The sequence below is a fragment of the Danio rerio genome, chromosome 11 (genome assembly GCF_052040795.2).
Source record: "Danio rerio strain M-AB ecotype USA chromosome 11, GRCz13ab, whole genome shotgun sequence".
Taxonomy (NCBI): Eukaryota; Metazoa; Chordata; class Actinopteri; order Cypriniformes; family Danionidae; genus Danio; species Danio rerio.
The window spans coordinates 35,538,324-35,550,739 of NC_141031.1; the positions used below are offsets into that span (position 1 = coordinate 35,538,324).

The following is a 12,416-nucleotide window of genomic DNA, read 5'->3' on the forward strand; positions in this document are numbered from 1 at the left end:
TTGCAGGAAGATGTTTGACAAGATGATATATATATATATATATATATATATATATATATATATATATATATATATATATATAACGATAAAATATAAACAAACAAGAGAAGAGAAAAAGAAAACATATGACAAATGTCTCAAAAAAAAACAATAATGAGAGATTGCAATCATGAAAATAAACACTGGGAATTAAATATAAATACATAAAAATACAAAAATAAATGTCACAATCAAATTATGCCAAGACTGTACAAATGGCTGGGTTCCAGTTCATTTATGTTGTCCCAACAAAAATAAATAGCTTAATCATTTTTATAAATTCAAGTGGACTGAACATACAACAATTAAGTTGTCCCAACAAAACTATTCAGAAAGGGTCACAACCGCCAATTTATCCAACATATGTTTTACACAGCGGATGCCCTATCAGCTGCAACCCAGTACAGGAACGCATCCATTCACACACATACACTACTGCCAATTTAGTTAATCCAATTCATTTATAGCGCATGACTTTGGACAGTGGGGGAAACCAGAGCACCGGGAGAAAACCCACATGAACATGGGGAGAACATGCAAACTCCACTCAGAAATTCCAACTGACCCAGCCGGGGTTCAAACCAGCGACCTTCTTACTGTTAGGTGAAAGTGCTAACCAATGAGGCACCGTGTCACCCTAAGTTGTTTCAACTTATTGTAAATGATTAGTTTGAAGAAACATGTATAAAAATACATTATAAGTATGACAAAATGATGAAAGAAAAAAAGAGATGAGATGCAATGAGTACCGCCAAAGACAACTGAAGACAAGAAGATAGAATTAAATACAATTAATAACATAAAGAAGAGAAGAGAAGAGAAGAGAAGAGAAGAGAAGAGAAGAGAAGAGAAGAGAAGAGAAGAGAAGAGAAGAGAAGAGAAGAGAAGAGATTTTGGAGGGCAAACAATAAGCTGTTACACATCAAGGAGAATTGTTATGACTCAATTTGCAAACACACACACACAAAGACACAGTAACACCCCCTCCCACACTGCACACACACACAACGCACCGTATAATGCAGCATGCAAGGACAGAACCATTAGCATGCATGACTGTGCTCACACTCCTGCTGTCCCACCACCAAACACACACACACACACACACACACAGACACACACACACATGCACACGCACACTCAGCGCGAGAGAGGGAGAGAGAGAAAGAGGGCACTAAACAGATTGTCAGACATTGACTCTCTCATGCCTTGCCATTTGACAGTATTTCGCTTCAGTTCCCAAAGCAATACATCTAGAGCTCATGCAGCAATCTGATTACCTGACAGCTGCTTTTATCGCTCAATTTTGCAAAAAACAAGGTGACAGAAACCCAATCTCCGCCAAACACTCCGACTTCACTTTGCGATAGACAACAACATCATGCTACAGTCCTTGTTTCAAAGCAGTTACTCAATAGCGGGATCGGTTCTCAGTTCTTTCCCCTCCATCCATTTTAAGTGCTTTTAATGGAAAGAAACAGCACAGACGGACAATCCCAGGAGAGGAATCACCACTGTCCGAGAGAAAACCCCCTTCCGGCAGCTGACCTTTACAACTGGAGTGTGTCAAACCCATTGGCCTCCCTCAGTGCTACATGAATTGCTACTCATGCCTTACCAGTTAGACCTTAAGGGACTCAGCTGACCTCTCTGTTTATATATATAAAAAAAGAAACAGGCAGTATAAACATATTTAGATGTCTACTTGATACACTTAATTTCATAGTAGTGTATATCGTAAAATAAACGAGATACAGCATGTGCATTCAAATCAAGCCTCATTCACTGTGCGAGGTGCTTGCTAAACACTGAAGGCAGACTCTCGCCACCTAGAGGACACTTTTATAGCAGTCTGATGCTCTCAGCAGCAATTTGTGCCTCTGCAATCTCACACATGAGAAATAGAAAGTGCTAAAGCTGTCACTGGTGTGTTAACTTTTCAAAAGTACTTTTTAGGTTTTAATATGTACCTTTATTGGACCAACATGGACCCATTAGCAGGGTCAGACAGACAGAAATGCAGATTTATTTTTAGCTATTTCTGCACATAAATGAGTTTGAGAGTATAGTAATTTAAAACTTAAGACATGAAATAAAAATAAAAAACTTTTTCAATTGCAAATTTTCAAATGCAAATCTAATGGAAAACAAGGTACAGTAAGTCTCTCAAATATTATATGTACTAAATGACAGAAAATAATACTTTACAAACTATATTGAACATAAATAACAAAAAAATTACATATTATTAAATAATATTACTAAAATTAATATAAAAAACATATAGATATTTACACATTTTTACATAAGTAAATAAACAGACTCAATGATGGACCCTTTTCACATTTTTCGAGTTTCTCAGCGGAAGTCGTCATAGTTGGATAAACTTAAAGCGCAGTGAATGGGACAACAAATCATTTTTTTTACAATCCTGTTTGCTGAAATAATAAAAGAAAAAGTCCACGATGGTGCTATCAAGACCTTTAGAAAAAGGAAAAATATTGTGTGAGGCTGATAACCGTAGCCAGAAGAGTGAACAACGTCAAATTTAATGTCTTGTCCACTGACGCTGCATTAGAAACGCTGTAAGTGTGAATAGGGTATGTTTATTTACTTATGTAAATATTTGTAAATATCTAACATTTTTTAACAATATTGAAGTAACAATGTTGAATAATATGTACGTAATTATATTATTCATGTACAAGACAGTTTGTAAAGTAGTATAGTCTGTCATTTAGTAGATAGTAGATATAATATATGAGAGACTTACTGTACCTAGTTTTCCAAACAAGTGGTTTACATTGGACTTGCATTGTAAACCTTAATAAATAGAATTTAAAAGACACACATGATTCACACAAGCAGTAATTTACTTTTTGTAATTCGATGCAAAGATAATGTAGTACATACCATGTAAATACATATAAATGTTCAAACTTTAAAAAACTAAAATAAAAAAAACTAAATAATAAATACATTATATATATATATATATATATATATATATATATATATATATATATATATATATACTTACAAGAATTTAAGATGATGATGACTGTTAAACGCGTCATACTAGTCTTGTGAAATGTGTCCATAGACTGCGGGCGCAGATTTCATGCATATGTACCTTTTGAAAAGCCACAGTCTGAGTGACAGCTTTTGTATCTTTAATTCTGTTCCTAATCATGTGTGTTTTAATGCAAGAAATGTGTTCAAATAAATCCATGACTAAATATTAAATATGACTAACTACAATGCAAATCCAATGGAAAACAAGGTACAGTAAGTCTCTCATTTATTACTAATAAATCCATGGATTTAATGGAAAACAAGGTGCAGTAAGTCTCTCATTTATTACTATTTCTCATTTATTACTATTATTATCTACTAAACGACAGAAAATACTACTTTTCAAACTACAGCGTACATAAATAAAATAATAATGTACATATTATCCAATATTGTTACTTTAATATTGTTAAAAAAATTTATATTTACACATATTTACATAAGTAAAGAAACAGGCTCAATCATGGTCCCTTTACACATTTCCTAGTTTCTCAGCAGCAAAGTTGTCAAATTTGGTAAACTTAGAGCGCAGTGAATGGGAGAGTACAACAAATCTTTTTTTTTACAATCCCGTTTGCTGAAATAATAAAAGAAACACTCCATGATGGTGTTATCAAGACCTTTAGAAAAAGGAAAAAAACATTGTGTGAGGCTGATAAGTGTAGCCAGAATAACTACACAATTACTGTTCTGTACATAGACGCTGCATCAAAAACACTTCACGCAAATGGTAATTCATTTTTTGCAATCTGATGCAAAGATAATATAGTACATAAATACTTATAAATGTCATACTTTTTTTAAAAAACAATCAAAATATTACAAACTTTCAAGAATTTAAGATGCAAATGACTGTTAAATGTATCATAACAATCTAGTGAAATGGGTCCATATAGACTGCGGGTGCAGATTTCATGTGCGCAGTACAAACGTGTACCTTTTGAAAAGCCACAGTCCTAGTGAAAGCTTTTCTATCTTTAATTTTGTTCCTAATCATGTTTTAATGCAAGAAATGTGTGCAAATAAATCCATGACTAAATATTACCTGCCTTCCAGTCAATAGCAGACATGAGGATAAATATTAAACACCCTGAAGACTAAAGAATTCCGAAAATCTCCTGATCTCACAGATAGCACGGAAGACCTCGATTTCTTAAACCTCAATTTGCCATTAAGTAATAGATCCGGACGCCTGTGGTGCAATTAAGTGTTATTACATCGCTTTATAAAGGAAAGTTTCCTCGGCCAATCAAATTACACCTCTCATTCTGTTGTGCTCTGCGAGAGGAGACGGCCTTGGTGCTGTAATTGACCCTGAACCTCTTTTCATTTCAGACATATTACTTCCTCGGCCAGCTGTTCGCAACCTCTGGATCAGCTACTATAAAACACCATTAAGGAGCCCTCGCTTTCACCGTATGGCTGCTGCTGTTGCCACCAGGGCTGATGGGAAGGATTTGAAATGCCCTTGCGCAGCTGTGTGGGTTTTTATTTATATATTTGTTTCTTTTTTTCAGCTTTCAGCCAACTACTAGCTCAGATGGCAGATGCAGATGACAGCCCCCCGAACACATCGATCGACAGGGACTGGAAAGGGAGGGATTTCTAGCATTTTTTTTATAACGTCTCAACTGGGATTCGCATTTCTATGGCTCTCTTTTAATCTCGCTCGCTCTGTCTGTTCCAGGCCAGGAGAGAGGAGAGCCAGATTGTTTTACGGGCTCGGTAACAGGATAGCAGATCTGCCTCCCGCCACACTTCTGCTGTAAATAATGGAGAGTATATCCTGTGCTGTATGGATCTGTGTAAACACACTCTATGTATGTTTCGGGGCTTGTTTGTTTTCAGTGCCAGAGAAAAGAGCATGCATCTCAGCAGTTTGATGAGGCCTCTGCAGTTATTTTGCTCATTATTTAAAGGCCAATGATAATGGGCCTCATTATGACCTTTGACCTAAAGCTGGCACTCAATGAAAAGCAGCACACATGCTCACACACAATCACATGCAGAGGTGAACACAGAATTTTAATCACTAAAGACTATGAAATCATGCACAGTGCAATTCAAGATGCAGTTACAGCATGTCAGAAATAAATCATGCTTATACACACTAATATCACACCCCTGAAATCACTTATGCTGTAATTATTCACAATGCTATATACGACATTGCATAGATATATACACAAGATATCAGATATGGACCTTAAACATGCATTAATAGCGCCGCCACATTTGTACAGTGCTTCCAGGACAAATGTCCTTCAACTGCACTAGTCAAGACCAAAGTCAATGTGAAGACGCTGGACTTAAGCATTGTGTACGGGTGTAGTAATGAGCAAATAAAGAAAACAAAGCACAAAGGCATCACATTTCATAGGTAAGATTTAGTTTTTTTTACGTTGTGCATGTTTACTTTTGTGCTAAACAAGTCACGTAATTGATTATTATGCAGTCCTTTACTGTATTGTCCGTAAGGCATTGTAGCACTAACCCACACTAAATACTCCAGTTAAGCTAGTTTTGGTGAATAAATTTCCATTTCTCTTTGTAGTGCGTGTTTTTTGTATTAACTGTGAATGTTTTGTTGTTACTGCAATAATAATAAATAAATAAATAAATAAATAAATAAATCATTGACCACACCATATGAGCTGTCATGACTACAGAAAACTACAACTTGTCTGAATCTAGGATTCTGTTTTAGACTTTGCCCGGCTTGTGCTCAGCTAATCTCACTGACCAGAGGCTGCAGCCGTGGCTCAACTCGATTGCATAGAAATAGAAAGTGTTCGCATGTGGAAAGAGAAGTGTCAATGAAGAATTAGCCTTAAAAGAAAGACAAACAATCGCGCATGTGTGCTGTGAGAAATAACCTTCGAGACCGTCTATCGTTTGTGCACACACAATGGTTTACAACAAGCTCACGGGCTCCCGTTTCATCACTTCTAGGTTCATTCCAGTGCGCGATTATCCTCTTGCAGTTCACCGTGCGTGTAAACATCACCGGTGCGCTTGGTTCTTTTTGGCATGAATTCGCCAACATGCTGATCAATCCATTCACTCACTTAGGCTCCATCTTTCCATTATAGTCAACAGCATCATACTAATGTTATATAGGAAAGGGGTGAAGACATCAGTGTTTTCGGTCATAGATAATTTTATTTATTTAATGGCTCAATAATCATTACCTCACCTGAACTATTGCAAAACCGTTATTAAAGATATTACAGTTTACAAACTAAAGTGGCACAGCCAGTATTTTGGAGCTACAGTATCGCGGTGCAACCAAACTACCGGTAAACAATGCAACCCTAGTGGCTAAATATCAGCTTGGATATATACAGCCCTGAGAGTAAGTAAGTAAGTAAGTATCCCTTTATCCATAAAACGACAAAAGATGCTCTTAAGTAGACAAGAATGTGTATTTGCAACATGCAAATAAATAAGAGAAATTAATTTCAGCAGCTGTAATCTCAATCTCAGCACATACAAGCACACCTGATGTACAGAGTTTAAAGAGGTGACTTTAGCCTCATCTGACAAGACAGATTTCAAATGACTTTAAACAGGCTTAGCTGCACAGACACACATAAGTTGTCACTGGCTTAACCAAATCGCTCCACACAAAGACGCATTAGCAAGGAACGAGGGAATCTGCGAAAGCTCCTTCTTTCTTTTGGTGAAATGCGGTCTGAACGTCTTTAGGAGCGAGAGGATTGTCACAGCAATTCAAGTACGAAGGTGACACAAACCTGCTGACTAAGTAATACAGTAAGGGTGCTACAATGCCAAGACTGAAAATTGAAATGTTTGAGGTCAAAATAAATTACATTAGCTTGTATGAAAACACATTTTTATGTATTTACTTGACCCTAGCGTGTGTGAGCAATAGCAGAGGACGAAAAAAAAAAGAAGAGAAGAACATTAATTCTGTCATTGTAAGAGGCAAACCGTAGGAGCCTTACATTCAAAGCACCACAGGAAACTACATATTGATCGCAGCTCTATTCATTTGCAGTGTAGTAGCTGGAAAGATATTCTAGGCAAGAGCAGCAAATCATCACAGTGTGGCCGTTATGAAATAACAAGCCTTTAGGGCTGAACCTGTCAGTGCATCAAATCTTCCCACAGCAGAGGTAGCATCAAAACAATATCTCCACAACAGAATTATGTTCCATACTCAATTTCCTCTTAGCACATTACTTGAAACAATATGGGCAAAGCTAGATTTCAAAAATAGATAGCAAGGTGCTACTCGTGTTTCATATTATCAGCGATTGTGATCCCCCTCCTTACCCCCACCGCTATGATTCACTGGCTGTTTTGTATGCACACACAACTACTCATCCATTCATGTATTGACCTATTGAGACAGAGCAGGATGAGAGAGGGGGGTGGAGGGTTACAAAGAAGCAGAATATAAGTTGTCGCTCCTACCTGTATTATTGACATCCTGTTGACTGGGGTCTCTGTGGTGTTGGTAACAGGTCCGGTGAAGCTGGTGTGACAGCCAACGTGCCCTTGAGGAACGCTGAGGTTGTTGGCAGTGGGTTTGAGATACATGACCTCCGACCTTGGAGAGCTGAGGGGCAAACGAGTTTGGTAGTCAAAGTACATGGGTGAGGTGGCCAGAGAGGGACTGCTGACAACGTTCATAACATTCATGGTGTCCCGTTCCTCCACTTCACTTTGCACCAGCATGATGTCGTTCTTGTTGATCTTCTTTTTCTTGCTCTTACCGAGTTGTGGGTGGGAGTACTCAGCGATGCGACAGTTGTATGTGCGGATTTCCTTGTTTTCCCGTTTGCATTTCACTGCGATGGTGATCATGGCTGCTAGGAGCATAATCGAAATGATACTTAGAGTTACTATTAAAGGGAGTGACATGTCCCAGTTGTGGTGTTCTGCGTTAATGCGTGGTTCGCCTTCTGGTAAGGGCCCAGAGTAGGCTTTGACGATAAGTTTTGCCATAGCGGACAATGAAGGCTTGCCATGATCAGTGACCTTGATAATGAGTTCCACAACAGGTGTCACCTCCTCCCATAATGGCTGAGCTGTCCGCACCTCGCCTGTCACCGAATCAATCTCGAACAGGTGTTCCTCATTCCCATCTGAGATCTCGTAGGTGAGCCGACCGCTCTCGCCAAAGTCGTTGTCCACCGCTCTTACGGTGGTGATAATATGTCCGACTCCTACATTCCGAGGTACATGGATCTCAGCAGTGTCATTCTGAAGCAATGGAAGGACAATGACAGGAATATTATCGTTAACATCCAGGACACTCACGCGGACTGTGGTGTTGCTCTCCAGGTGAGGGTTTCCAGAATCCTTCGCCTGGACTTTAAAGTCAAAATACTTGGTTTGCTCATAATTGAAACTCCTCAGAGCATATATTGCACCATCAGTGGGTTTGATGTTAACATACGTAGTGATAGATTCCTCGCTTACATTAGAGGGTAGGAGAGAATAGGACACAGTGCCGTTTTGGCCTAAATCTGGGTCATGGGCCAGAACAGAACCCAGGTATTCACCTGGGATGTTGTTCTCAGGCACCTGCAGAAGGTAGACCATTTTTGTGAAGCGTGGTGCGTTGTCGTTTTCATCTAAAATCTTTACAGTGAAAGACTTTGTTGAGTTTAGGGGTGGATTGCCATTGTCTTTGGCCACAATAGTGATGTTATATTCATCTTTTACCTCCCTGTCCAGGGGTCTGTCAGTCACTACAGTGTAAAAGTTATCATAGTTCTCCTCCAGCTTGAAAGGAACATTGCCCAAAATCCTACACTGGAGCTGCCCATTGCGGCCAGAGTCTTTGTCTGTGACTCTCACGAGTGCAATCACTGTCCCTGGAGTTGCTGCTTCACTAACCGCCCCCTGACGCACCGCTACAAAACCTATTGACGGCCAGTTGTCATTCCTGTCAAGCACTTTAACAGTGACTTTACAATGGCCAGGAATTGGGTTGGGTCCTTGATCCTTTGCCTGAACATCAATCTCTATAATTGGGTTCTCCTCAAAGTCGATTTTACCCTGAATCTTTATGACACCCGTTCGTGGGTCTATTGAAAACAACTCTTTGATCCTGTCTGGGACATAACAGCTAAAAGAATAAGTAACCTGCCCATTAATCCCTTCATCAGAATCTGTAGCATTTAAATCTATTATTACTGTGCCTAGCGGTGCATTCTCAGGAATCTCCACTACATATGAGGGCTGTTCAAACACAGGGCTGTTGTCATTGGAATCAGTGACTTTTACATTGATTTGCATTGTGCCTGATTTGGGGTATTCCCCTCCATCTGTGGCGGTTATAATTAAAGTGTGATGGCTACGTTCCTCTCGATCCAAAGACCTCTGAACGACCAGTTCAGGGAATTTAGTTCCATCCCCTCTGGATTTGACATCCAAAGAAAATATACTGTAATCGTCCCGCGTGATCTGATATGTTTTCAGGCCATTTTCCTTAGTGTCAGGGTCGTAGGCAGCAGCCAAGGGGAAACGTGTGCCTGGGGCTGCATTCTCAGATATGTCAATATCGATTTGTTCAGAAGGAAAGCTCGGTGCATTGTCATTTATGTCCTGTATCTCAACTTTAATCATGCAGATCTCCTTGTCGTTGGCAAACACTTCCATGGAGAGCTGGCACTTGGAGTTTTGTCTGCACAGTGTTTCCCTGTCGATCCGCTGTTTAGTGTATAATAGCCCACTTTCGGGATCCACATCGATAAGGTGTGGGGCGGAGTTCTCCAACACCCTAAAGTTGGATTTTTTCCCCTGCTCTCCCAGTTCCAGCTCTGCATCCTTGGCAATGTTTCCAATGACACCCTGAATTTTTTCCTCAGGTATTGAGTAGTTCAAGTTTTTCAGCGTCAGGGCTTGCGCCCATAAAAGTAGGAAAAGGAAAACAGAAAGATGCATCCCTTTCAGTGAGAGTGCCTTGGGTTTCTGATGCGTTTCACGCCTCCGACCTGTTGATCTTCTCGGCAGTATCACAATTTATACCTTCAAATGCTGAACACACATGCCAATTCATGATAAAAAACGGTATAAAGTCATTATGTGGCTTTTCCTTTGAATGCTCTTTTCTCTCCTCTGTAGCTGGGATCCCTTTATCCTGAGTTTTTACAACAAACGGTGAGGCTGTACAGCTAATTTATATTCTGCTGAACGCCCAGGCGCATTGGAGGCATAATCACAATCCAGTTTCCACAAAGAAATAGCCTTTCCCAGCCTCTTCGCCTGTAATGAAAAAGAAGAAAAAACATTTCTGTCAATTTATTGCATGTAACACTGCACTTATTCGTTTCGATTCTGACTAAACGATTTCAGCAAACACCGCGTGTCTCACAATATGCGCTTTTTTCTCTGTAGTATGACCGCGTAATTCTAATGCGTAATTTCTCATTCCCTGCTGAACGACGTGGATGGCATGTCAATCCAACCTTGAGATGCGTCGGAGCGCTTTACCACTGAACACAGGTGGATGTTTGTGTTATTCTGCTCTCAACATGAAGGCTAAGCAATGCGTCGAGGATGCGCCATGTGGCACGAACAGCGTTACGCGCATCAAACGCGCAATTATAGATAAAGGTGGCGAGCAAATAAATACGGATAAATCTCTAGCTATGTCGCCGCGTCCTAAAACAGCTGCTTAACTGATGCCATATCTATACCTTGCTGTTTTAAGGCAACCTCCTGAATGCAAATGCGTTGAAATAAGCCTCTTAACCGGCATAATCCGGCTGTTAAATACAATTCTTACATAGTCGCATAAAGCAGAGCAAATGAATCGCAATTCTGGATGGTTATTTATACTGCGTCTCTTAAATAAATACAGGAAGAAGCTGTTGCATCCTCACTGGCACTGTGCGCATCCAGCAGCAGCAGCTACAAGCGCATATATGGCATGTCATCTCATCTTTTTTCGGGATCACACTTTGGAACAGAATGTTGATGAGAAGCATCACACACACAAACACACACACACGCAGACTTACCTGTAGCTTGCTATCCGGTCTAAACACAACCATCACCAAAGACGAGTTACATCCTTCATTCAACTTCCAAATGAGTATAAAAAAATCTCCGAGTGGACTATATGGAAAAATAAAGTGCTCCCCAAAAGTGCGCTTGTAATGTCAATGAGGCTGATTAGGATGCAGTGACTCTCCTCCGCTCATGGACTCAGGCTGGAGACGCTACAGGACAGATACCTTGACCCAGACGTAAAATATACATCCACAACCGTTGATATCACCAGCGCGAACTGCCTCTTGTACTGCAATGATGCGGGGTGAGACATCCCCGTGATAAATGCGTCCTGGCCCCACAAGAGGCTATACGTCCAGTCCCTTGAGGAAAAAGATTTTTAAAAAATAGAAAAAAGGTCAAACAAGCCAGTCCAAAGTTTAAAGGAGGATAGCAACCGTAAGTGCTCAGTCCAATCCTGCTGTCACTCGAAGCAGCTGTCAATAACGGTACGCGAGTAAAAGCACTGTGGTGCGCCGGTGTCCCTTCAGCCTTCTCTGCGCGTTTCTCTCTCTGACTGTCTCGCTCTGTCTCATAGTGCATTAAACATTGTTACTGATCCACCACCAACCAATGAGCGGGGAAGGAGGAGGGAAGGGCGGCCAATCAGTTTCACCGAATTCAAATTGTAGGCGGGGCTTTCAAAGCGGTCCTTTATGTGAGTGATGTGGACGCGTTTCTAAGCGCAGACGGGAGTTTATAAAAGACTCTTGTACTTTGAGAGCAACGAGCGGGGGTGAAATCTTACGTTAAAGAAACGATGCTTTTATTCAGATTGGTGGTTTCCAGCCTGAAGGGATTTGAAAGGATTTTATATTTAATTATGCCGTTTGTTGACGGTTTAAAGCTGGATCAAAACAACAGATTTAAAGACTTACAGTTGCACGATTGTTTATGTATATGCACGTATAGCAAACGTTATCATAACAACATGTAGCATACTGATCCACTGCTCAAAGATCATTTGATTGAACTGAACACTGTGTATACTGTAAATAAATGTGTATACATTTGTGACTTGGTGAGTCAGCATGCTCTCTTTTGATTTACTATAGTAAAAGTAATGTTGTTTATTAAAATACGTCTGGATTTAAACTGATACCTATTTGTGGTTTATGAGGGAAATAAAAGTGAGGGATGGTATAAAAGTCTAAATGTTAAAAAACAACCCCTGTTTGATAAATGAACCCATAGAAAGTTACTTTTATTTGCCTGTAGGCTATACAATATCGTGGTTTGGGTTTATTAATCTTATAGAGCTCATTTGGCAG

The 12,416-nt window shown here is 39.8% G+C and overlaps 1 protein-coding gene across 3 annotated transcripts in view; it reads right to left on the reverse strand.

Moving 5' to 3' along the window:
* Positions 1 to 11,664, reverse strand: part of pcdh17 (protocadherin 17) — a 147,296-nt gene extending 135,632 nt beyond the window's left edge. For 2 of the 3 annotated variants that reach the window (XM_087272540.1, XM_087272541.1), the window contains exons 1-2: positions 11,115 to 11,664; positions 7,555 to 10,356 (exon numbers count right to left, since the gene is read on the reverse strand). In XM_087272540.1, coding sequence (XP_087128666.1) covers positions 7,555 to 10,035 — 2,481 coding nt within the window. In that variant the 5' untranslated portion in view covers positions 10,036 to 10,356; positions 11,115 to 11,664. 3 annotated transcript variants of the gene reach the window in all.
* Between the last annotated feature and the right edge of the window lie 752 nt (positions 11,665 to 12,416).